This window comes from Mesoplodon densirostris, chromosome 10 (genome assembly GCF_025265405.1).
Source record: "Mesoplodon densirostris isolate mMesDen1 chromosome 10, mMesDen1 primary haplotype, whole genome shotgun sequence".
NCBI classification, from domain to species: domain Eukaryota; kingdom Metazoa; phylum Chordata; class Mammalia; order Artiodactyla; family Ziphiidae; genus Mesoplodon; species Mesoplodon densirostris.
In genome coordinates this window covers 102906138-102930671 of record NC_082670.1, presented here as the reverse complement: position 1 = coordinate 102930671, position 24534 = coordinate 102906138, and the positions used below count along the sequence as shown (strand labels likewise).

The window sequence follows — 24534 nt, the reverse complement described above, 5'->3', positions numbered from 1 at the left end:
CCAGGCAATGCTGTCCGGTGAGGGCTGAGTGAGCAGCTACCATACTCTACTGGACATCCACCTTCTCTGTGAGCACCTTCATGAGAGCAACATTCACTGCAAAGCTAGGATACAGCCATATGCCCCAGAGAAGGGCACACCTAATTCTGCAAGGCAGGAGGGGGAGGGTCACAGAGGCAATGTCACAAAAGGGGATGACAGCTGTCCAAGCTGCCCCCACCCCCAGCCCCTCAATCCTTTCTTTAACAGTACCTTGTCCTGTTTCAAGAGACCCCTTTTGGCCACATGGAAGAAACTCTTTTGAAAACTCAGCTCAAAGGCCAACCCTTCTGAAACTTTCCTGACATCCTCTTCCATAAAAACACCCCCTGTGGGCACCCCCCAAGACTTCCACTAGTGAATCTGAAATGCTTCAACGCACCTATTTACACACCCAGCCATTTTACTAGCCACCAAGTCTCCCTGAGACAGGGATGTCATCCCCCACATCCAGCACAATGGAAGTTACCAAACAGCTTGCATACTGGGCTGGTGGAAAGATCAGTTCCTGTTTATTCAGTACCTGTACGGCAGGTACTGTGTCAGATTTACATTATCTCCACTTTAAGAAACTGAGGCACAGACTATAAATAACTTGCTCAAATTCATCAGTAAGAATCAGGACTCAAGACATTTTTTTTTTTTTAACGTCAAGGTATCACTAAGGTTTAGTGCTGTCCAAGAGGACTTTCTGCAATGATGGAAACGTTCTATTTACATACCCTGTGACACGGCAGGCATCAGCAACTTGTAGCTATTGAGCACTGGTAGGACTGAGTAGATTTTAAACTTTTTAAACTGTAACAATTAGACACACGTGGCTAGTGATTACTGTCTTAGCACAGGTAAAGGCAGAAATCTTGAACTCTACCTTCTTGCTCACTAGCTGGGAGATTTGGGGCAGCCTGCCGCATCTCATGGAACCTCAGTTTCCTTAGCCATGTAATGGGATCGTTATTTCTCTGAGGTTACCTTCTAGCCCAAATGAGCTCATTACGTGAAAAGGACCAAAGCTCTATAAAGGCAGAGAGAGCAGTTTCAGAAAGGGGGGGAGCCTGGACTGCGATGGAGGTCTCTTGGGTTAGGGCCCTCGGCAGGACTAACGCCAGGGGCCAATCACGAAACTGTCTCTGGTGGGGACCCCCAGGCCCAAGTGCCAGCCAGATGGTCTTAGGGAAGAAAAAGCCTCACTTCCCCTCTTTTCACGTATACACAGAGAGCACAGACCTCATGCACCCCCAGAGGGGCAAAAAGAGACTTTAATTAGGGGAGGGAGGATCCACCAGAATAAGAAAAGGTACAGCGAGCGTGGGAGCCGAGGAGCCAGAGCAGGCAGGAGGCCCCAGCCGGGAAGCTCTGGAGGACTCACCTCTCCACCTCTAGCACAGGCACTGCACTGAAAGACAAGGCGAAACAGCGGCCCCTCTCAGCTGGGAGGGCACGAAGAGGCCCCTGCGGCCAGAGGTTGCCTAGCTTTCAGGCCCCAGCTCCTAGGCGTGGCTGGTGGCCACCAGTTCAGCCCTTGTCCCCAACCAGTGCTGGGTGGCCATCTTCAGGCAGAGCTCAGGAAGCTGGCAGAGGGTCTCCACCGCTTCTGCTGGGCCCAAGGAAATAAGAGAACGAGGGAGAGGAACTGGAGTCTGAAACCTCCCTCCCTCCCCACCTGTGGTGGCTCCAGGGAGGAACAGTAGTCGCCTTCTGGCTCCAGGCCCGCCCAGACCCACAGCGACCAATAAGGTACAATCACTGGGACCAGTCACAGCCACTGGAGGTGGAGGTTGTTTGTTTAAAAAAAAAAAAAAAAGACAAAAAGGTTACAGTCTCCTACAAGCACAGAGTTTTAAGTTTCAAGACATTAAAAAAAATCTGTCCCGGCCCAGGGGACTGAACATCAGAAGCCAGCCTGACCAGGCACATGTGGCCTTGGGGCAGGTCCACTGCTGCTTTGCTGCCCAGCTAGCAAGCACACCCCCCCTCCCACATCTAATGCCCACCCCGACACCCAGCTCCCCTCTGCTGCTGCTGCCGTCGCCACCGCTGCTCCAGGGAGTAACTCCAGGACGCCTTCGCAGAGACACGGGGGAGTCTGAGGGGGAAGGCCACGAGATCCAGCCAGATGCTTTAAAACTGTCAAGAGAACCAAGAGGCGGTGAATGATGGTTATTAGTGTATCCTCGCAGGCTTGCTCTGGGGAGGTGGGCTGATTTGAGAGCTGCAGCTGCACTCAGGTCTCTACAGGGCAGGGTTGGGTCTCAGGACACCCTGTGGGCACACTCTAATTTAGCCAGCATTCAGCAGTGACCTTTGGGGCACTGGCCCTAAAACCTAGCACTGGACAAGGCAGAAAAACTAAGGGTGACGTGGGTTTTTCCACAGCTCCCCTTGGCCGTGCCACAAGGGCTGCCAAAAAGCCCTGTCACTGAGCCTTGCTTGCTGAACTGAGGTTGCCTTCTTTAGAAATGGGGGCTCACATGCAAATGCTTGGGGATTCAGAGAGGGACCAAGGATCTGGTACTCTCTGTCAAGCTCCGGGTGGTCCTCCAAGTAAGACAGGCCCTTGAAATGCTTTCTAACCTCAAATATCTCCCATTGTGCCTAGAACAGCCCTGGACATTTTATAGACCAGAGGTTGTGGACCAATGGCCCACAGGCTGAACTCAGCCCAAAGATGAGCACTGTTTGGCCCACAGTTTAAAAGAATATGAATTAGTCGATATGAATATGAATTAGCCAACCTTGAAAATATAGTACACTGCACAAAGATCCAGATTTTGAGATTCTTTTGATGAAGCCGGAGGGCCAGAGCTGTGCAGTGGTGATCCTCTTCAGGTGAGGCATGTGCTCACCAGATCCCCACATAGCCCGCCTCACTCATGTACATTACTGGCCTTTTACCGACCCTTACATGCACCTGATGCCGTAATACTATCTTAGATCTTTTGAGTCTGAAAACTCCAATTCCTGGTTCCTTCACTTACTGGCTGAGGCACCTTGGACATATGACTTAACTTCCAGAGCCCAGATAATTCATCTATGAAATGGGGATGACACCTGATTCAACGATTGTTTTAGGTATTAAATGAGATACCTGAATGTACTTTTTTAGCTGTATTACCACAGAAATGTAATTACTGTAACAACTAAATGACTGTTGAATGAATGACCCAAATACTAAATTGGGACAAGAACTATTTTTCTTCAGTTGAATTTAGAGGCCTCCCAGTGCCCTGGCCATATAACCTTGTGCTACAATACAGGGAAAGCTTACTATGCACCAGGTGATATGCTTTATACACATTTCTTCATTAATGCTCAACCACACTGAAAGGTACGTATTAATTAACAGTCTCACTTCACAGCCGAGGAAACTGAGGCTTAGTCAAGAGGTTCTGTAACATGCCCAAGGAAGCAGTGGAGCCGGACTCACACACAGGTGGCCTGACTCCACGGCCTGTGTGACCTGAACAAGCGTGTTCCCCTGGGTGCACAGTACAGCTACTTTGTACACTGGCTGTCCTCAGTATAATTAAAGCCCAGGGGCAGCGGGTGTAATATCCATTTTCAGGAATCTGAGCTCCTCCTGGGCTGGATCTGTATGCACTGGTAGGAGTAAACACTAATTCTACCATCTAGGGATCATAGTTGACTCTGAGGGGAACATAACAACAAACCAAGGACTGTTTGGAAAAAGAAAAAAAAAAAAGAAGGCACGTCGTGAATGACTAAAAAAGAACAACTGTGTCATCACTTCATCAGTGTAAACAATTCGTCCTCCTCAAAGGGCTGTAGTCCTTTCCGTCACGAAGGCACAAACAACTAAAGAGGGATCTGTAGGACCTAAGCCATGAAAATGATGGAAAACAGGCTGAAGAAATCATGACTTTAAGCCTGAGAAGCAGATGCTGAAGGAAACTATTCCAGTCTGTTTGAAAAGTGGAATTATACTCTGATTAACTGCCCTATACTCCTAGAAAATTCACATGTGGATTTAACTTGCCTCACTCGGGGATTGAACTAGATACAGGGAAGGACTGTGTACATTTTGAGATGTAGAAATGAGCGACTAAGAGAGGCATCCCCCAGGCCCCCGGAGATGGAAAATGCCCTGCAGCTCTCCAACATGAAGCATGGGCCCTCCCGCCCCAAGGAATCGGGCTGACCTGCAGCCCACCAGAGTTCCTAGAGGTCTCAGGAAATATTCACCCACAGTTGGCACCACTTTCCCACCAGATGCTAAATTCTCAGCACGACCCATAGGTCTTTCTACTTCTGGAAGCAAACCAGCAAGGCCCCTACACTTACATTCTTGAGGAACTCCTCGGCCACAATGCGTGCACGGGCATTGACCGACAGCTTCATCTCACTGATCTCCTTGTCGATTTCTTCCATGAAGTGGATCACAAAGTCCACCAACTTGTGTTTATACATCTGCTCTGTGTGGAAGTTGGTGATCAGAAAACTGATGTCATACCCCTAGGGAAGGAAGACAGTGGGGAGCAGGGAGAGAAGAAACAGGAGAGAATCAGCATCCTGGGGGCGCTGAGCTGGCCATGCCCTCTTCCGGCTGCTTGTGACCCTATCCCAAGCTACATGCCCTTCAGGCAGCAGCCCACCTGCTCTGGTGGGGTGTGTATGTTGGATCCAAGGAACCAACAGTTGGATCAACTAAACCCAGTTGAGAATTTTGTGTCTATCAGACATCTCTGACAGACTATCTGTGGCACAGACAGTTGCATTCAGAATGAGTCAAGGGAGAGTGAAGGGACTGGAAATCTTGTCAAAGAAGAATCTCATCAAACAAAAGGAACATCTAGTCCAGAGAGAAGCGAAGATGCTGTGGGAGAAGGATGGGACTGAGGTCTTTAACTACCAGATGGGCTGTATGTAGAAGAGCAATTTTATTTATTCTGGGTGGCCCTAGAGGTTAGATCTAGGACCAGGAGAGATTTTAGCTCAGGATGAGGACAAGCTTGGCCAACATGTCTAATGCGTCTGACGATGGTGTTTGCTGCTCTGTGTGGTAGGTGCTTAGTCACTGGCAGAGAGTCGATCTGGCAGGGAGTCTGTAGAGGACTCAAGTACAAAGTCAGGCAACAATTGACCCAATGTCAACTGTGGCCTTGAGACTATGATTCAGTTGGTGGCAGAGTTTAGATTTATGATTCATCATGCCCTTTCTGCCGCTAGACTATAGGCTCTGGGAAGGTGCACAACGAATCTCATCTTTTTTGCCTTTTCCATGGTTGAGGTAGACCCAGCCTCCTAAGTTGATTCCCCTTATTCCCACAACAGCCGAAATGAAGGCCAACTCTCAACTAAGGCTGTGGGTGCCCTACAGCTGGGGGAGCAACAATCCCAGTTCTAGAAACAATCCCAGGCCAGTGACAGTTGACTCGGTAGTGGAATTCTGGGTATTACAAACATATGGATCACACAGTCTCACCTCCACTGGTTTCCTTCGGAGGATAAAGAAGTTTTCTGCTCTCATCATCATGAAGCGCATGAACTTGTGACATAAAATCTTCTCGATCTCATCAGCCTGGTGAGAGCAAAGGAGAAATGTGTTTCCCTAAAGCTGACACTCTAGGCCAACAGAAATCTGGAGCCTGGTCTTCTGACTGCAATTTCTCGCAGGTTCGCTGGAGGTAGTGGGGTTGGGTATTGGAACATCGCCACCTGAACTCTGAATCGTGGGGTAACTCGTTGCCAACTGAAAAGAGGGGCTACTACATTAGAGCCGTCCACCTTAATGGGACGTTATCATGATCTTGCCTTCACCCATTCCACAAAAGTAATTCTGGCAAGCCCAAATCTTTTTTTATCTTTTGGCCATGCTGCATGGCATGCAGAGTTCCCCAACCAGGGATAGAACCTGTGCCCCCTGCAGTAGAAGTGCAGAGTCTTAACCACTGGACCGCCAGGGAAGTCCTGGCAAACCCAAACCTTTTATCTGTTCCTTCCAGAGTCCACATCTATATTCAAAACTACCCTTTCCTTTCTTATTTCACTAGTGCTACATTTTCCAGTCTGTGATACATACTGTGAAGAATATCAGAGATAACCTTAGGTGGTCTCCACTTTAGTAACAATGAACATCAAACAAACCCCAAAGTTTCTCCCTGATGAACTCTCAACATTTCTGAAGGAAGAATTTTGGGGCTTCCCTGGTGGCGCAGTGGTTGAGAATCTGCCTGCCAATGCAGGGGACACGGGTTCGAGCCCTGGTCTGGGAAGATCCCACATGCTGCGGAGCAACTAGGCCCGTGAGCCACAACTGCTGAGCCTGCGCTCCGCAACAAGAGAGGCCGCGATAGTGAGAGGCCCGCGCACTGCGATGAAGAGTGGCTCCCGCTTGCCACAACTACAGAAAGCCCTCGCACAGAAACGAAGACCCAATACAGCAAAAATAAATAAATTAATTAATAAAAACTCCTACCCCCAACATCATCTTAAAAAAAAAAAAAAAAAGAATTTTGCTGCACAGGGCAGACACAGCCTTAACAGCCCCCAACACTTGTTAATCTCCCCTTTCAACAAAGAGAGCAGGCCCTTGGGTTAGAGCTTTCTATAGGCAAAAGTGTCTGGTCTGAACTTAATAACCTTGTTTTGTTTTCAATGTGCTTGTTTTTTAGAGTTGTCCTCAATTTGGCAAGTGGTATTGTTTTTCCATTTGTGGCACAAAGTTTCTTTTTCAAACAAATTTAAGTAGGAAAAAATAAGTTGGGCTTCCCTGGTGGCGCAGTGGTTAAGAATCTGCCTGTCAATGCAGGGGACACGGGTTCGAGCCCTGGTCCGGGAAGATCCCACATGCCACGGAGGAACTAAGCCCATGCGCCACAACTACTGAGCCTGCACTCTAGAGCCCATGAGCCACAACTACTGAGCCCACGTGCCACAACTACTGAAGCCCACACGCCTAGAGTCCACGTACTGCAATGAAGAGTAGCCCCCACTTGTGGCAACTAAACAAAGCCCACGTGCAGCAGCGAAGACCCAACATAGCCAAGAATAAATAAATAAATAAATAATTTTAAAAAAAGACAATAAGTTAATTGAAAGAAATCTATTAAGTAAAGAAGTGTCCAGGTGGTCAATAAATATGGCAGAAATTCCGGTGGTAGTGGGAGTGTCAGACATTTGTGAAACACAGAGGAAACATAGGAAATTACACTTCCTGGGACTCCCCTGGTGGCGCACTGATTAAGAACCTGCCTGCAATCGCTGGGGACACGGGTTCAAGCCCTGGTCCGGGAAGATCCCACATGCCGCGGAGCAACTACGCCCGTGCGCCACAACTACTGAGCCCACACGCCACAACTACTGAAGCCTGTGTGCCTAGAGCCTGTGCTCCGCAACAAGAAGAACCACCACAATGAGAAGCCCGTGCACTGCAAGGAAGAGTAGCCCCTGCTCACCGCAACTAGAGAAAGCCTGTGCACGGCAACGAAGACCCAGCACAGCCAAAGATAAATAAATAAAATTAATTTATTTAAAAAAAAGAAAAAGAAATTACACTTCATATTTTTACCCTAAATCTCACTTTTGGAGTTTATGGCTATCAAGTTGATACTGTCACTGCTTATTTTTCTGAACTGGACTTATCCTTCATTCCTTAGGAAAAGTTTTGTGACCTGACACCAACCTGGCCTGTAGCCTTGGCTGCTACGTTTCCTGCCTTCTTTTTTTTTTTTTTTGCGGTACGCGGGCCTCTCACTGCTGTGGCCTCTCCCGTTGCGGAGCACAGGCTCCGGACACGCAGGCTCAGCGGCCCTGGCTCACGGGCACAGCCACTCTGAGGCATGTGGGATCTTCCCGGACCGAGGCACGAACCCGTGTCCCCTACATCGGCAGGCGGACTCTCAACCACTGCGCCACCAGGGAAGCCCCGTTTCCTGCCTTCTAATGCAGACCAAGGCCTAGAAGATGGGCCTGATCTCTCTTTATTCTACCGAGCTGATGAGTTTGACAAATCATTTCCTGGTAATAAAACCTAGGTTTCTTCGCACCCTGAAGCTGGCATGCTGATCTCTCACATGGGAGCCCCTGGCCTCCCGATGAGGCAGGGGATCTGTGGTGAGCTCACCTGTTTCACAGCAATGCTGACCCGGACAGAGTTGATGGAGCCTTCAATCAGAACCTTTTCCTTCTCATTCCTGCTGATGGTCACAGGCTGTAGCAGGAGCTCTTTGCTACTCCTGAAAACACAAAATCACAGAGGCCTCTGTACTATAAAAGAATAGAATGGTCAAGGAGACCCCACGGCAGGTCCTAAAATCACTATCTGGGACCACAGAGTCCAAGGAATAGGAGACTCACAAGCAGGGCTGCTCCAAGATGGGGGCCAGCAAGCATGTTCTCCAGCAGAAAGAGCACAGGCTCTGGAATCAGGGCGAAAACGTTTTGAAATCCAGCCTCCTCTGTTACTTTCCTTGGGCAAGTGACCCTGTTGGAATCTCAACTTCCTCATTTGTAAAATGACTCTGATTCCTATTTCACTGCTGAGGACTGAGAGAGATCAAAAAGGGTCAAGTGTCTAATAGTGTGCCTGGCACATTGCAGGAGCTTTACAAATGACAGCTCTTATTTTCGTAACTATAGGCAAACCCATACACTGTTTAGGGAATGAGGGGAGAGCCTGCCTCAGAGATAAGGACAAGCTACAGTCGAACAGTCTGGCCTCCTTTAATGATCAATCCAGAAGGATTCACTTGTTCAGCATTAAGATCCCTCTCAGCTCAGTTCCCATTTTGATGTCCCTGAATCCCTGTGATGAAAGTTGGTAGTTAACTATGGTGGTGCTATCTGGGAGCTGTTATCCTTTAAAAATGCCTATTGGAAACCATATATGTTAAGTAGCATAACAGGGCACATCCTAACATCTTGTCAGTTTTCTTAAATTCAAATCATATCAACTTAGTGTGGTAACACTGTTTATCTCAGTTGTATATGTCCCACATTAAATTTTAAAGGGGAAAAAGAATAATTTATTTATAAAACATAAATTACACAAGAGAAAATAATCCCAAGTATGGAATATTTGGAGTAGACGATGGAAGAGTCCAGTTGTTGTTGTTTTTTTTTTTTTGGCGGGGGGGGGGGTGCGGGGGGGGAATCCTTGATCTTTAAATCAGAAAAGAATAGAGATGGCATCTCAGGTAACTAAATTCTTAGTCCTCTCCTTAAACTGCCAGAGGGCTCGCTAACTCCATGGAAGATCATTCCCAAAGCCCTACGCTGAGAAGTCATACCTTGTGTCAAGCAATCTTGACTCCAGAGCAGCTTCTCCCCTGAGTTTTGTCCTGCCAACCCACTGACCCTATTTTCTGAACTTCAAATTGGGAACCATTGTTCATCTGGCAGCAAGACAAAAAATGTGAACTGTAGTTGTACGGACAACTCCAGGATGGAAGTTGTTCATGGCACACAGTCATCTCTGGGTGCTGCACCCATCAACCCCACCCCTTTCCCTTCCCTACCTGACTTCCACTTCCGGCTTGTTGTGTCGTTCTACCACCTGGGAGGAGAAATTCTCCAGGCAGAGGGCAGCCTGCAGTGTGGCCCGCACGGCACTCAGGTAGGGACGGAGAGTGGCAGTCTGTAAGAAAAACGCCAACAGAGGATCAGAATCTGTCTCACCAAACCCACTGGTCCCCTAGTCCAGCTACACAAGAGCCAGGCAGTACTCAGGGTCCCTGACTCTCAGATACTACAGTAAACACAATAGACTAGGCCTTCAAGGTGCCTTTCATTCTAGGTTTAGAACAGTGGCTCTCAACAGGGGACCATTTTGCCTGCCAGGGGACATTTGGCAATGTCAAGACATTTTTCATTTTCACAACTTGGGGTGGGGTAGGGGTTACTGGCATTGAGTAGACAGAAGTCAGGCATACTGCTAAACATCCGACAATGCACAGCAAAGAATTATTCAGCCCCAAACAGTGCTGAAGTTGAGAAACTCTGGTCTAGAAGCATACAGGTGAATGACTGTCTTCAATCTACCTTTTTTTTTTTTTTTTTTTTTTTTTTGCGGTACGCGGGCCTCTCACTGTTGTGGCCTCTCCTGTTGCGGAGCACAGGCTCCGGACGCGCAGGCTCAGCGGCCGTGGCTCACGGGCCCAGCCGCTCCGCGGCATGTGGGATCTTCCCGGACCAGGGCACGAACCTGTGTCCCCTGCATCGGCAGGCGGACTCTCAACCACTGCGCCACCAGGGAAGCCCTCAATCTACCTTTTGAGCCAACAAATGTATAAATCTACAGTGTGCCAGGCACGCTAGGGGCTGGGAATTCAAAGATGATTAAGACCTTCTCTACCATTAAAACAGTTCAACTAGGTCAGGAAAACAGAGAAAGTAACTATGATATAATGGGTAAAATGTAAAATAAATTTACACATTTGCAAAAGAAATTGGTTTTGATTTGGAGATGGAAATAAGATTAGGAGGACTTTACAATGATAAAAAGTAGAATGACATTCCCAGTAGAGGCAACGGCATCTAGCTACACTGGCCTATCTTCAGTTCCTCGTATTAGCCCAGTTCTTTCTCACCTCAGGCCTTCACACATGTCAAACCATCTATCTGCAGGCTTTTCTCCCCCTTCTTTGCCTAAGTCATCCTTTAGATCTTGGCTTATTCAGGGAAGTCCTCCTCCTTCCTCAGAGAGGCCTTTCTTGACTTCCCTCTTCATAGCACTTACTATAATTTACAATGACACACCCTTTATATATCTTTAATAATTTTCTCCTTCACTAAACTGTAAGCTCCATGGTCGACAGACCATGTCTATTTTATTCAAATTTACATACCCTGCACCTAGCTCAGTCAGCACCTTACATATACACTGTCTTACTCAGTGTCTGTAGAATAAGTGAATGAATGAAAAAAAGAACTTAAGCAAGATCAGAATAACAAAAAAGCGCAGTAAGAGTTCCAGAAGTAGTAACGAGTACAGTGTTGCCGGGAAGCATTTTAGATTCAATGGTTGAGGCTACAGTGGTAACCTAGAGATCCACGGGGAATCTCACATGCCAGGCTACTCGGTTTAGCTCTTCTTTGAAGGCGGCAAGGAACTGCTGGGGCTTTCTGAGGAGGAAGTTACATGACTACAGTTGCACGGCAACTCTGTGGAGAATGGACTGGAGGAGAGGGAAGTGAGAGAGCAGGCAGAGAAGGTTATTTAAGGAGGGTAATGAGGGCTTGGCCTGGGGCAAGGCAGCACAAGCAAGATGATCTCTGTCAAAATTCAGACAGCCAATCTGAAAAAGGTGCATTTTAGGTGGCCAGCCCTGTGGTGCCTGCCCTTTCAAAAACAGAACAGACACATTCTCGTGTGATATCTCAACAAGTTTGATGTTTAAAAAATCAAGAGGCGTGGCCTAAACGAAAACAAAAAAAGAATATCCCAGCTTTCTAGCTGACATAAGAGGACACGAAGGCGGAATAAATAACACAAGAGGATGAGCAAGTTTAGGGAGAGAAGATGAGTTTTGATCCAGAGGTCTAATTTCAAGGGGTCTTCAAGATATCCAGGTGAACCTTGAAAGAGAACCTTCCCAGGTGAACCTAGGACGGTAGATTTAGGAGTCACCATAAATCACATGGTCACGAAAACCTGTACATTAAATAGGTATCACCAGAGAGAGCGCAAAGAAGGGAAGATAGTGAGCCAAAGTCTCAACTGCCAGGAACACCCACAGTTATCAAGAGGATTTCCTGGAAGGGAGGGGTCAGCAGTATTAGAGCTTATATTCTACAGTAAGGCGGATACGGCTGAGTTCTGACCAGGAAGGGGTCTGCGTAGAGGCAGCATAAAAGAGATCCTTCAGTGAGGAAGAAGCAAGGCTGGGGCAACGTGACGAGTGGGATAAGCAAGTGTGGAAGTTCCCCTGAGAGAACTGTGGGGTCAAGCGGGCAAGAGAGAACAGGGGAGTGTATTTAGTGAAGGTCTACTCTGGGTGGGGAGGTGGCCCTACTATGTACCTCAGAGGCCCTACTACGGGCTGAGGCTTACTACGTGCCTTCGAGGCGCTACCACGAACCTAGGAGAGCCCACTTCCGGCTTCCTCCATGCCTCAGTATCCCCCACCTGCTTCAAAGACCAGACTATGCAGCCGCAAGGCCTGCTTCTTACAAGGGCGTCCCCCCGCTCGCCCCTTCCTCACCTCGGCCCCGCCCCGCCCTCTTTCTCCCAGCCTCAGGGTGCCCCCACACCCCCTGCATCCCTCTGCCCAGGGCCTCTCCGCTGCAAAGCCGCATCTCCCCCAGACCCAGATCCTTGAGACAGAACAGCGGGGGGTCCCTGGCCCGGGGCCCGTCTCTCACCATCGCGGGCGCTGGCTGGGCCGGAAAGCGGAAGTGCGGAAGTGGCCAGTCCCGCACCGCCTTCCCTTTCGCGAGAAGCGCAGCCGCAGTCTCCGCCCGGACGTCTGGACTGTACCATCGACGCTCCGAGCGGGGGAGGAGGAGGCTAAGAACATTTGGCCCCTCGGAAGTTTTCCTCCTAGGACTGTCTTGGTAGTTTTAGGCTCCTGAAGTGTAGAGTCACTACTCAAGCTTCTCCCGTTACCCATGGAGCTCTTGCTTGCGACTCTGGCCGTCTTGTCGTCTTTGCCGCCTTCTTCCCTCATAGTCATGCAATGGTGCAGCCCGGCCTCAGGTTGGGCACCATATTAGGACAAGGCGAGGCGGAGGAGCCCTTCGATCCTTCCGGCTCTGCGCCCCCATCCTTTCTCCGGGCCCCTCCTACCTGCAGCCTTTGGGGCTCGACGGGACTAACTGCCCGGCAGAGAACCCGGCCGCCGAGCCCCGCCCCCCGGCGCCGGGCTGTTCCCTAGGGTCTGCGCGAGGCATACCCTCTCCACCCCACCTGCAGCGGGCTCGCTTGCTGCCCGCAAACCTCCATCCTCCGAAAGACACAGGGTCTGGCCCTCGCGTCTTCCCGCCCCCGCGTCAACTGCAGGGGCCCCGCACATAGCCAGTTCCGGGGCGGTTGCTCGCACCGACCGGAACTCCCCGCCCCCTCCCGTGGCCGCGGGGCCGTGGGAGGCAGCAAGGAGGAGGTAGAGGGGGCGGAGGCCGCGGTAGGGTGTTCTTAGAGGACTGGGACCCTAAAGGCGGGACATTGGGGCGATCCATGGGTGGGGCCAGCCATTAACCAGCCGCACTTTTTCTGTGCCAGGCACTGAACTGAGCTCTTGACGGGCATCATCTTAATCCTCAGAACATCCCTGGGAGGTAGGTACTATTGTTACCCCATTTTACAGATTCAGACTAATTATGGGGAAACAGACTCAAGCTTCTTTTGCCCTATTTTACGGATGGAAAAACCGAGGCTCAGGAGAGTTAATCAACATGTTCAGGGCTACATAAATAGAGATTGGTCAAGCCTGGGCTTGAATCCAGATATATCTGGCTTACCAGCCCACATATTTTACTATCGGGGCAAAGAGAAGGGGCAGAGGTGGGGAGGGGCGAGACAAGGAGAGGCTGGGAGGCACAAAGAACATTAAGATAATAAGTATGGGATGCTTGGAACTCTGGGGCTTTGCAGAATTCAGGAAGAGTGGAACTGCAGGGAAGAGCATCAGGAAGACAAGCGTAGTATATCATGGCGGTTAGGGGCACAGACTCAAAACTATCTGGATTCAAATTGCATGTTGGTAAGCTTGGACGTGAACCCACACCTGAAGAGTCTCAGTTTCCTCATCTGTAAAATGGAGATGATAATGGTCCCTGCTCATGGGGTTGGGTGAGGAATTCAGTGAGAAGCCAGCAATGTGTCTGCACCTCACTTGGCACACAGTAGGTGCTCTACGAGTAGGAGCTGTGCCGTCAACCTTGTCAATAGGTTACTGAAGCCTGACTTTCTCCTGGATGGAAGGAGACCTTGGGCTTTTCTTGTACCACTTCCCCCCACCTCCCATCAGTGGTCCTTTCCTCTCCAGCTCCACAGCGTCCCCTATCCTGGGCCATGAGTGAGCTGAAGGACTGCCCCTTGCAGTTCCACGACTTCAAGTCTGTGGACCACCTGAAGGTCTGTCCCCGTTACACAGCAGTGTTGGCCCGCTCTGAGGATGATGGCATCGGTATCGAGGAGCTGGACACTCTGCAGCTGGAGCTTGAGACCCTGCTTTCTTCTGCCAGCCGACGCTTGCGGGTGCTTGAGGCCGAAACCCAGGTGATACCCCACAGAGGGTACATCACCAGGGATGGACTGTGACAAGTTATGGGTTAGCCTCATCTGCTGAGGCCTGGGTTACAGGAGCTTAGTGGGGAAGAGAGAGACCCAAACTGGGCTTGCGTGACATGGAAAATATGCAAGAATGTGCATGATCCTCATACACTGCGAGATTTCCGATTCACTAAGCAACTAGTGACCCTCACTCCTCACAATGTTCTGGGTCCTGTGCTAGTCACTAGAGAGAGGTAATTAGGACAGTTCTGGCTTTTGGGGAGTTTGCCAACTAAAGGGAAGGGCAGGTCAGACAAGTACCAGGAGAAGTGCTGTTGTGGTTAGGAGTACTGGGGGAACTGGAATGGGGAGGCCTGGATTTGAATCCTGACCTAAGCGCTTGCTAGCGTTGCTATTGCCAATGCTAAATTCCAACGCTTGCAAAAGTTACTTCCTGCCTCTGAGGATCAGTTCTCCATCTGCCAAGTGGGCTGGATAATAGGAGCTACCTCAGAGCTTTTGTGAGAATTAAAAGAAAGACTTTTTGCAAAGGCTCAGCCCAACGTCTCACACTAAATAAGCATGTTAAACATTATTTACTGGTATGACTCTCATTATTTCTATTTATGGCATAAATATTCTCTGAGCCCTGGGTGCCAGATGCTGTGCCAGATCCTGGGGACCAGAGATGGCTAAGATGAACTTCCTGGTCTCCAATAGCTTATAATCTTCTTGAAGAGACAAAGTACTCTGTTTATTCTAGTTATGACCAAACAACACAATTGGGCCTACAGTGGAGGTACTAAGTACCCGATACCCATAGAGGAAGAAGATGCCATTTTGACTGGACTTCAGAAGATGAATAAAATTAACTTGTGGTCCCTGGGAATCCACTGAAGCTTTTTGAGCGGGGCTGTGGCACAATCAGTTGTATTTTAGCATCTAAGAAGCTGGATAACTGATTCGGAAAAGGCTTCCCAGTTGTGGTGACATTTGAAGTAAAGGTTTGCTGGGAGGCATGCTTGCTTCCACCAGAAAGTTACCACCAGCGTATTTTCCTAGGGCTAATGTGCACTGAGATGTGATCTACTTGTTTGAACTGCCTAATGCTGTGTGACCAGCTTGGGTGCTACGGAGGTGAATCAATACAGACAGACAAGTGAATGGAATGATGAGAAATATATGAATAAAATCCTGTGAGATGGGCACAGAAAAGGAGCTAAGTTTTGCAGGATGAGTAGGCGTTTGCTAGATAAAAAGGGGAGGGGGAGAGACTTGGCGCCTTCTTGATTTCTAGACCCTTGTTTTTAACCGGGAGACAGACTTGTCCTGTGTCTTCCCTTCTCCCCCTCAGTGACAGTCTCTGAATTTCAGATCCTCACCGACTGGCAGGATAAGAAAGGTGACCGACGATTCCTGAAGCTGGGTCGAGACCATGAGCTTGGTGCTCCCCCCAAACATGGGAAGCCTAAGAAGCAGAAACTGGAAGGGAAGGCGGGACATGGGCCAGGCCCTGGCCCTGGGCGACCCAAATCCAAAAACCTTCAGCCCAAGATCCAGGAATATGAATTCACTGATGACCCAATTGACGTGCCACGTATCCCCAAGAATGACGCCCCCAACAGGTTCTGGGCCAGGGGACATAAATGGGCCTTGGGATTTGGGTATTGGAGGCTGTGGAAGGGCCCGGGGCTTAGGCTGGTGGGGCAGGGGGCACCCCGTCAGGCTCCGCTTCTCTCTGCAGATTCTGGGCTTCGGTGGAGCCCTACTGTGCCGATATCACCAGTGAGGAGGTGCGCACGCTAGAGGAGCTACTGAAACCCCCAGAAGATGAGGCTGAACATTACAAGGTAGAGACCCCAGGCCTAGATAGACGTGATGGAGAACAAGAAGGCTCAGAGGTGCCCCAGCATCAGAGATCGCAGTGCTGTACATCATCTTCCTTCCCTGCCCTGCCTAGCCTCTCGTCTGTTCCATTAACCCACCCAGACACCCAGGTTCTTACTCTCAGCTTCCTCCCTTCTACCGCATCCAAATGGTCACCACGTCCTAAGGCATCTTCTTCAGTGAGATCCTCCCTTTTTCTCTCATTGCCATCCCCTCTGCTTTGGCTCAAGCCTTCATCAGCTTTTACCTTAACAGCCTCTTAACACTTTCTTCCCTCTAGAGCAGGGGTCCCCAACCCCCGGGCCGTGGACCGGTAGCGGGCCACAGCCAGTTAGGAACCAGGCAGCACAGCAGGAGGTGAGCGGCGGGCGAGCGAAGCTTCATCTGCCGCTCCCCCATATGCTGACGTCACCGCCTGAGCCACCCCCCGGCCCCCCACCCCAGTCCATGGAAAAACTGTCTTCCACGAAACCGGTCCTGGTGCCAAAAAGCTTGGGGACCGCTGCTCTAGGGGGACTCTCTTTTTTTTAACATATAAAAATTTATTTTTTTATGATTAAAATAAAAAAGGTTCCATCAAAGAACATGTAGAAAATACTGAAAAGCATTGGTGGGGAATTCTCCCATAGGTCAGCTGTCATGATCGGATGTGCTCATGACATGGCCTCCGCTGGCTCCCGTTACCTACAGAATCGAGTCCAAGTGTCTCAGCCCTTGGCGGCACAGCCCCAGTGCCCCTCTCCAGTTTCCTTGGCCACACTCCCTCTCCACTGCTGTATTTACCAGCCCCCCCAAGCACCTTGCCCTCACTCCAGGCCCACACAGGGTCCTTGCTCGTCTCTGGGCCTCTGCACATGCCCTTCTCCCCTTGGCAGACTAACACCCTTCGAGCCCCTGATCGCATGTTACCGCCACAATGGCTTTGCAGATTCCCCAGCAGGTTGGTCTGTCTTTTTTTTTTTTTTTCTTTTTGCGTTACACGGGCCTCTCACTGTTGTGGCCTCTCCCATTGCGGAGCGCAGGCTCCGGACGCGCAGGCTCGGCGGCCATGTCTCACCGGCCCAGCCGCTCCGCGGCCTGTGGGATCTTCCCAGACCGGGGCACAAACCCATGTCCCCTGCATCGGCAGGCGGACTCTCAACCACTGCGCCACCAGGGAGGCCCTGGTCTGTCTTTTGTGCTGCCACAGCACCTTGACCTACCTCTGTCACTTCACTTGTCTGAATTTTTTAAAAATTTATCGGAAAAGATAATCCATACAGGCAGTAACGAGTTCAAGCAATGCAAAAGATATTTTCCTCTCAGTTCTGACCCTAGGCTCTATAGTTCTCTCTAGAGATAACAGCTGTCAACGGAAAAGGTCCATGTACACACACCATTCTGCACCTTACATCTTGGAAATTGTTCTGTATTGCCGTCTGTGTGTTTCAGTTCCGTACGTACCTGGCTTCCTTACTAGACTGTGAGTGTAGAGATTCTATCTCCTTTATCTCTTCTCACCTGTACCAGGCTCAGGCCTTGGCCCTGGGCTGGGAACTTGGAAAGACAGGTAAATGAAGCAATGAGGGATGAACAAAGAGCCTGTTGGCAGTCCCAAGTGCACAGAGCGCCCCTGACACCCCAGGCACGACTGGCCTGTATTTACTGCTTCGGGACCGGATGGGATGTCTCCCACAGATCCCGCCCCTGGGGAAGCACTACTCCCAGCGCTGGGCACAGGAGGACCTGCTGGAGGAGCAGAAGGACGGGGCCCGGGCAGCAGCCGTGGCTGACAAGAAGAAAGGCCTCATGGGGCCACTGACTGAACTGGACACGAAAGGTAGGCCCCTCACCTCCCTGCCCACCCCAGGCCAGGACTTCAGTTCCTAGCACTTCAGCATACCTGTCCACCCCTTCTCTGCCCGATTCAGATGTGGATGCCCTGCTGAAGAAGTCTGAGGCCCAGCACGAGCAGCCGGAAGACGGGTGCCCCTTTGGTGCCCTGACACAGCGACTCCTACAGGCCTTGGTGGAGGTGAGCACCCCAACCCAAAATAAGAACTGTATTCACTGTTTCAATGTTTAGTTTTTATTGTTTATTGAAGTACATTATACATTTAGAAAGGTACATAGATCATAAATGTACAGCTTGATCAGTTTTCACAAATGAGCACACTTGTACAGGTAGCCCCAGGACCACAAAAGAAAACATCATCAGTATTCTTGAAGGCCCTCTCACGCCCCTCCCAGTTTTTAACCTCCCCCCAAGGTAGCCACCACTCCACAGTTACTTTTGCTGAGCGTTGGCTAAAGGCCCCGTGCAAGGGGCTTTCTACACATCCTCTCGTTAGAGGCAAAGACAGTGGTTAACCCCATGTTACACCCAACAAGGTTGAGGCTCAAAAAAGGGAACTGTTTGCTTGAGGTCACACAGCTAATACATAGAAGCAGGACTCAAACCCCAGGTTCAGGGTCCCTTTATTTATGCCTGCTGGCTGCCCTTAGGCATATTTCTTCACCTCTTGAGCCTCAGTTTCCTGGCTGTCTCAAACATGATAGCGTCTTTCTCTCCCACGTCTTTCTGGGCACACGTTCCAGATTGGCTGAAATGGGGGTAGGGGGACATCTCCGTCCCACACCATCAGACAGAGACCCCACGTATGCTGGCTTTGCTGTCTTAAACATGCCTTCTGCACAAGGTCATTCCAAGTGTGATTGCCACTCCGAGCCCACAGAAAAAGAGCAAGGAGGGGGCCTCCCTGGTGGCGCAAGTGGTTGAGAGTCCGCCTGCCGATGCAGGGGATACGGGTTCGTGCCCCGGTCTGGGAGGATCCCATATGCCGCGGAGCGGCTGGGCCCGTGGGCCATGGCCGCTGGGCCTGCGCGTCCGGAGCCTGCGCGTCCGGAGCCTGCGCGTCCGGAGCCTGTGCTCCGCGACGGGGGAGGCCACAGCAGTGAGAGGCCCGCATACCGCAAAAAAAAAAAAAAAAAAAAAAAAAAAAAAAAAAAAAAAGAGCAAGGAGGAGTGTGTGAAGGCCGTGGCCAGCTGTGGCTCTTATCTCTTCTAATCACTTTCCACTGGAGAGAGTTTGTCAGATGACCACCCCTGACTGCAAGGGAGGCTGGGAAGTGTGGTGTATCTGGGCAGCCGTAAGCCCAGCTACTGTGGAAGAAAGGCGAGAATGGCTTTTGGACAGCTGGCAGCCTCTGCCGCAGCATGCTTAGTGCAGGTGCCTGGTGCATTGCAAATGGTTAACATACCTTAGCTCTTCTCATTACCATTGTTGAGTGTTACCGTCACTCTTTTGTGCTCCCTTCTTTTGGTATCAGTACAAAAAAAAAGAATTTTTAAAATGATCAAAGTTTTTGAGAGTCAGTTTGGGAAGACTTCCCACAGAGGATGGGATGAGAAAAAGATATTTCTGGTATGTGAAGACTGTCCATGTAGGTCAGAGGGGGGCAGGAAAATGGTAATACTATAGCTCTTTCTCCCTCCATCCATTTCTGTGCTCTTCTAGGAAAATATTATTTCCCCCATGGAGGACTCTCCTATTCCGGACATGTCTGGAAAAGAATCAGGGGCTGACGGGGCAAGCACCTCTCCCCGCAATCAGAACAAACCCTTCAGGTGAGTGACATCCTGTCCACACCTCACAGTCTGGCCTCTGCTTCTGTTGACTTTTGTCCATCCCAGCATGGGTGGTCTTCATTAATAGAGAGACTGAGGACATTTTGATAAAGACCAACAGAAGTCAGCTGTACGTGCTGGGCCAGGATTTCCAAATGCACAGGCTTAGTACAGGGTTTTCATCATGGCCCTGTTCTTACTATAAACAACCTAAATGTCCACCTGGAGGAGACTGGTTGACTAAATTGTCATAAGTCCATATGATGAAATAACTTGCAACTATTAATCGTATTAGAGAAATACAGTTAACTGACACACAAAGATGTAAACAACAGAGTGATAAGTGGAAACTGTCCGTTGTAGCACAATACAGACAATATGATCCTATTTTTACTTAAGATATATTTAAATGTTGGTACGTGGTGGGGGAAAGCTAAAATAATACATTAAAAAAGTGGGAATAGGGCTTTCCTGGTGGCGCAGTGGTTGAGAGTCCGCCTGCCGATGCAGGGGACACGGGTTCGTGCCCCGGTCCGGGAAGATCCCACATGCCGCGGAGCGGCTGGGCCCGTGAGCCGTGGCTGCTAGGCCTGCGCGTCCGGAGCGTGTGCTCCGCAACGGGAGAGGCCACAACAGTGAGAGGCCCGTGTACCGCAAAAAAAAAAAAAAAGTGGGAATAATATGTAACAAAATCCGGAATACATATAGTATTTATATAAGAACATAAAATACATATTTTTATGTATATAACGTAACATGGTAAGAAGATGGTAACACATATAATAATAACAGATAACAAAATAGTGATTCTTTTTGGGTTGTTAGCATTGTAGGTTTTTCTGTATTTTATATTACATAGCATATCGATATCTGTTGCTTATGTTTACAAGACCAGATGTGTCTGTCTCTTTCTTTTTTTTTTTTAATTATTTATTTTTAGCTGTGTTGGGTCTTCGTTGCAGCAAGTGGGGGCCACTCTCGTGGCCTCTCTGTTGTGGAGCACAGGCTCCAGACGCGCAGGCTCAGTAGTTGTGACTCACGGGCCTAGTTGCTCCGCGGCATGTGAGATCTTCCCAGACCAGGGCTCGAACCTGTGTTCCCTGCATTGGCAGGCAGATTCTCAACCACTGCGCCACCAGGGAAGCCCCCGTCTCTATTTTTTATGTGTAGATAGATAGAGAGGCAGTGCCCAAAGAGAAAGAAAGGTGTTCACTAACCTTGGGCACCTCAGAGCAGTCCCCCTTGCAGGCTGGCCCTTGAGCTGAGTACTGCCTTTCCCTGCAGTGTGCCGCATACCAAGTCTCTGGAGAGCCGCATCAAGGAGGAGCTGATCGCCCAGGGCCTGCTGGAATCTGAGGACCGCCCTGCAGAGGACTCGGAGGACGAAGTTCTGGCGGAGCTGCGCAAACGGCAGGCCGAGTTGAAAGCGCTTAGTGCCCACAACCGCACCAAGAAGCACGACCTACTGAGGTGAGTGTGGACAGGATGCCTGGGCCAGGGCGCGGCCAGCGAGGCCTTGGCCATGCTGCTGACCTTCCGGGAGCTTTACGACAGGCTTTCCAAACCCGGCAGGGCCTCTAAATCACCCGGAGGGCTTTGAAAAAAATGTCAGTGCCGGGCCTGACCACCCCACTGGTTTTGTCTCAAACAGATTCTCATTCCACAGACTAGAGCTCAGGCATCTGTGATTTGTTTATTCACTTCTAATTGTGGTAAAAACAAATAACACAAAATTTACCCTCTAAACCATTTTCAAATGTACGGTTCAGTGGTGTTAACTATATTCGCATTGTTGTGTGGTTTATTATTTTTTTTATTTTTTATCTTTTTGTGTGGTTTATTTTTTATTTATTTATTTTTTTGCGGTACGTGAGCCTCTCACTGTTGTGGCCTCTCCTGTCGCAGAGCACAGGCTACGGACGCACAGGCTCAGGGGCCATGGCTCACGGGCCTAGCTGCTCCACGGCATGTGGGATCTTCCCGGACCGGGTCTCGAACCCGTGTCCCTTGCATTAGCAGGCGGACTCCCAACGACTGCGCCACCAGGGAAGCCCTGTGTGGTTTATTTTTAAGTCTTTTCATGCTTATTTTCTTTTTCCCCCAGTTTTATTGTGAAAAATTTTATACACACAGAAAATCTGACGGAGTAGTACAGTAAATACCAGTATACTCTCCACCTCAGTTTATCAACTGTTAACATTTTCTTGAGCATCTGTGATTACACCAGCCCCTCACCAGGAACTGACCAGTGTTTTAGTGCGATGTCATTCATTTTCTATTCATTCCCATCCATCTTGGTCTGCACTCCTAACAACAAGGGTGCAGGTGGTATCTGTAGGGAGATCATGGTCGTGGCTCCCCTTTTATTGGGGAGATAGAGAAGCAGCCCAGCTAAGTCCCCTTGCTCCTCGTAGGCAGGTGCTGTGTCTCCACCTCACAGAGCCCCAGCAGAGCAGGGCATGCTCATTCATTTGGCCACCTCTGCCTGTCTCTTAAACGTCGTGCTGGGTTAGGAAGAGAGGCAGGGCAAAGGGCTTGCAGTCACCACGTGAGCGGCTGGTAAAGACGTGCATCATTAGAAGGAGGAGAAGTTGCTGGCAAGCTGCTGGGGTCTTTAAGGATGAGGGTATACGGAGTGCCTGCCGTGTACCAGGGGCTTCATGTACCCCCTCTTACTTAATCTCTGCTGTAGCCCAGGGAGTAGGTGCTGGTTTTCCCTGTTTACCAAATGAGGAAATAAAGGCCCAGTGAAATGAGCGCTCTGCTGAAGGTCACACAGCCAAGAAACAGCTAAGCTGTAACTGGAGCCCAAGGCTGGATCCAAAGCCTCTTTCTAGTTCCCTTTCAAGGGCAAGAAGAGGAAAATACAGGTGAAAGAGTACTGAGGAAGGGAAGGGGAGGGGAGAGAGAGAGAAGTGGGGATGTGCAGCTACAGAAGTAATGGGCAGTGAAGGAACTAGCTTGGCTATCAGAAGGCCAGTGTGCAGCCCTCAGCCCTGCATGGGTAGTTGCAGGGCCTTAAGCAATGCATCTCCTGCCCTGAGCAGCAGCTTCCCCTTCTGAAAAATTTACAGGTTAGACTAGATAGATCTCTAAGTGACCTTCCAGCTCCACCATGAATTGAATTTATAGGTCAGGTTCCATTCGGAGGGGTCAGTTTGGTATCTCACTCACCTCCTGTAGACCTCAGGCTGTCTAGACCCTTAGGTTGCTCTGGAATTTGGTTGCTGAAGTAAAAGCAGGTCTTCTGCTGGCACCAGAACACTTTTTTTTAAAAAAAATTATTTATTTCATTTATTTATTTTTGGCTGCATTGGGTCTTCATTGCTGTGCACGGACTTTCTCTAGTTTCAGAGAGCTGGGCTACTCTTCATTGCGGTGGCTTCTCTTGTTGCAGAGCACGGGCTCTAGAGTGCAGGCTCAGTAGTTGTGGTGCACGGGCTTAGTTGCTCCATGGCATGTGGGATCTTCCCAGACCAGGACTCAAACCCGTGTCCCCTGCATTGGGAGGCGGATTCTTAACCACTGCACCACCAGGGAAGCCCCAGAACACCTTTTAAAGAAGATTGTTTGGAGCAAGAGCCTGACTTGATTCAGATCTCCTCCTCACTAGTTGTGGGATCTTGGGGCATTTCTTATCCTCCTTGAGCCTCAGTTTCCTCACTGGTAACATAGGAATATTAGTACCTATCTCACAAGGTTGTTAGGAGGATTAACTGAGCTGATATATTTGAAGAGGTAGTACCTGGCACAGGGCACCATGTAAGCGTGGCCCAATAACTTTGCTTTTTTTTTTTTTTTTTTTTGCGGTACGCGGGCCTCTCACTGTTGTGGCCTCTCCCGTTGTGGAGCACAGGCTCCGGACGGGCAGGCTCAGCGGCCATGGCTCACAGGCCCAGCTGCTCCGCGGCATGTGGGATCTTCCCGAACCGGGGCACGAACCCGATGTCCCCTGCATCGGCAGGCGGACTCTCAACCACTACGCCACCAGGGAAGCCCAATAACTTTGCTTTTTGATATGAAACGGTCCACAGGAGTGGCAGCCCTGGGTAGTGGGGTGGGCTCAGTTGGAAGAGGGAGGAGCCCTACTCTGGTGGGCTTCCCATGGCACCTGGCCGGCTGGTCCCCACAGGCTGGCAAAGGAGGAGGTGAGTCGGCAGGAGCTGAGGCAGCGGGTCCGCATGGCAGACAATGAGGTCATGGACGCCTTCCGCAAGATCATGGCTGCCCGGCAGAAGAAGCGGACCCCCACCAAGAAGGAGAAGGACCAGGCCTGGAAGACTCTGAAGGAGCGTGAGAGCATCCTAAAGCTGCTGGACGGGTAGCTCTCACCCCTGCCTCAGGCTGCCTCCCCCTGGCTTGGGAGGGGGAGGCCCACTTCCTTCTTTGGGCTACCAGAAGCCTCAGCCTGTGGCTGCCTGTCTAATGGCGACAGTCTCTAGAAGCTGTGACCCTTTCCTGAGGTCTTTTGGCCCAGCTCTGTAGAGCCAGGACACGAGAGGCCCTGCTGGGCTGGCCTGGGGCCCAGTCTCTGCTTGGTCCCCCAAGATGGGGGGGGCTTCATTTCTGGGTTGTCCTCATCCCCCTCTTCACCATCTCCCACTCCCCTACCCCTTGCACCCTCAAGGACTTCTCCCTTGTGGTTTTGTAAAGTACAAACTTAAGAATAAAGTGACTGGTGTGGTTTTTTTTAAAAAGCATCCAGAATCTTTGAATGTCTGTTATTGTGGGGTAGGAAGGAACTTGTGTGGGTGGCATAGTTTAGGAGGGCATGCTTGAGGGCTCTCAGCCTGTGGCCACTCGCCTAGGTCATTCATTCAGGGAGAGCTTT

At 50.1% G+C, this 24534-nt stretch overlaps 3 protein-coding genes across 8 annotated transcripts in view; 1 reads left to right on the top strand and 2 right to left on the bottom strand.

Moving 5' to 3' along the window:
• Positions 1 to 1267: 1267 nt before the first annotated feature.
• Positions 1268 to 12544, bottom strand: ARPC4 (actin related protein 2/3 complex subunit 4). The gene is made up of 6 exons (XM_060111550.1): positions 12361 to 12544; positions 9516 to 9634; positions 8123 to 8234; positions 5483 to 5578; positions 4342 to 4512; positions 1268 to 2166 (listed from the first exon to the last, which is right to left on the bottom strand). The coding sequence occupies exons 1-6, from the start codon at positions 12361 to 12363 to the stop codon at positions 2161 to 2163; spliced, it is 507 nt and encodes a 168-aa protein (XP_059967533.1). The 5' UTR covers positions 12364 to 12544; the 3' UTR covers positions 1268 to 2160.
• Positions 12545 to 12739: 195 nt separating this feature from the next.
• Positions 12740 to 24401, top strand: TADA3 (transcriptional adaptor 3). Of its 3 annotated transcripts, none has more exons than XM_060111537.1 (10): positions 12740 to 12957; positions 13217 to 13272; positions 13983 to 14215; positions 15584 to 15834; positions 15954 to 16059; positions 17774 to 17915; positions 18007 to 18110; positions 19594 to 19703; positions 20988 to 21173; positions 23836 to 24401. In XM_060111537.1, exons 3-10 carry the CDS (start codon positions 14009 to 14011, stop codon positions 24026 to 24028), a joined length of 1299 nt encoding a protein of 432 aa, XP_059967520.1. In that variant the 5' UTR covers positions 12740 to 12957; positions 13217 to 13272; positions 13983 to 14008; the 3' UTR covers positions 24029 to 24401. The 3 variants fall into 3 exon arrangements, with proteins under 3 accessions (XP_059967520.1, XP_059967517.1, XP_059967518.1); XM_060111534.1 differs by having other exon boundaries at positions 12740 to 13097; XM_060111535.1 differs by having other exon boundaries at positions 12740 to 13118.
• The window catches only part of OGG1 (8-oxoguanine DNA glycosylase), a 38888-nt gene continuing 36079 nt past the window's right edge, over positions 21726 to 24534 (bottom strand). For 3 of the 4 annotated variants that reach the window (XR_009533643.1, XR_009533644.1, XR_009533645.1), the window contains one exon: positions 21726 to 22420. Coding sequence is in view for 1 of the 4 variants with exons in the window: in XM_060111542.1 (XP_059967525.1) it covers positions 23146 to 23201 (56 nt within the window). In the remaining 3 variants the exon portion in view is untranslated. Of the gene's footprint in view, positions 22421 to 22748; positions 23202 to 24534 lie in introns of those variants that run through there. The other variant, XM_060111542.1, reaches the window with a different exon arrangement.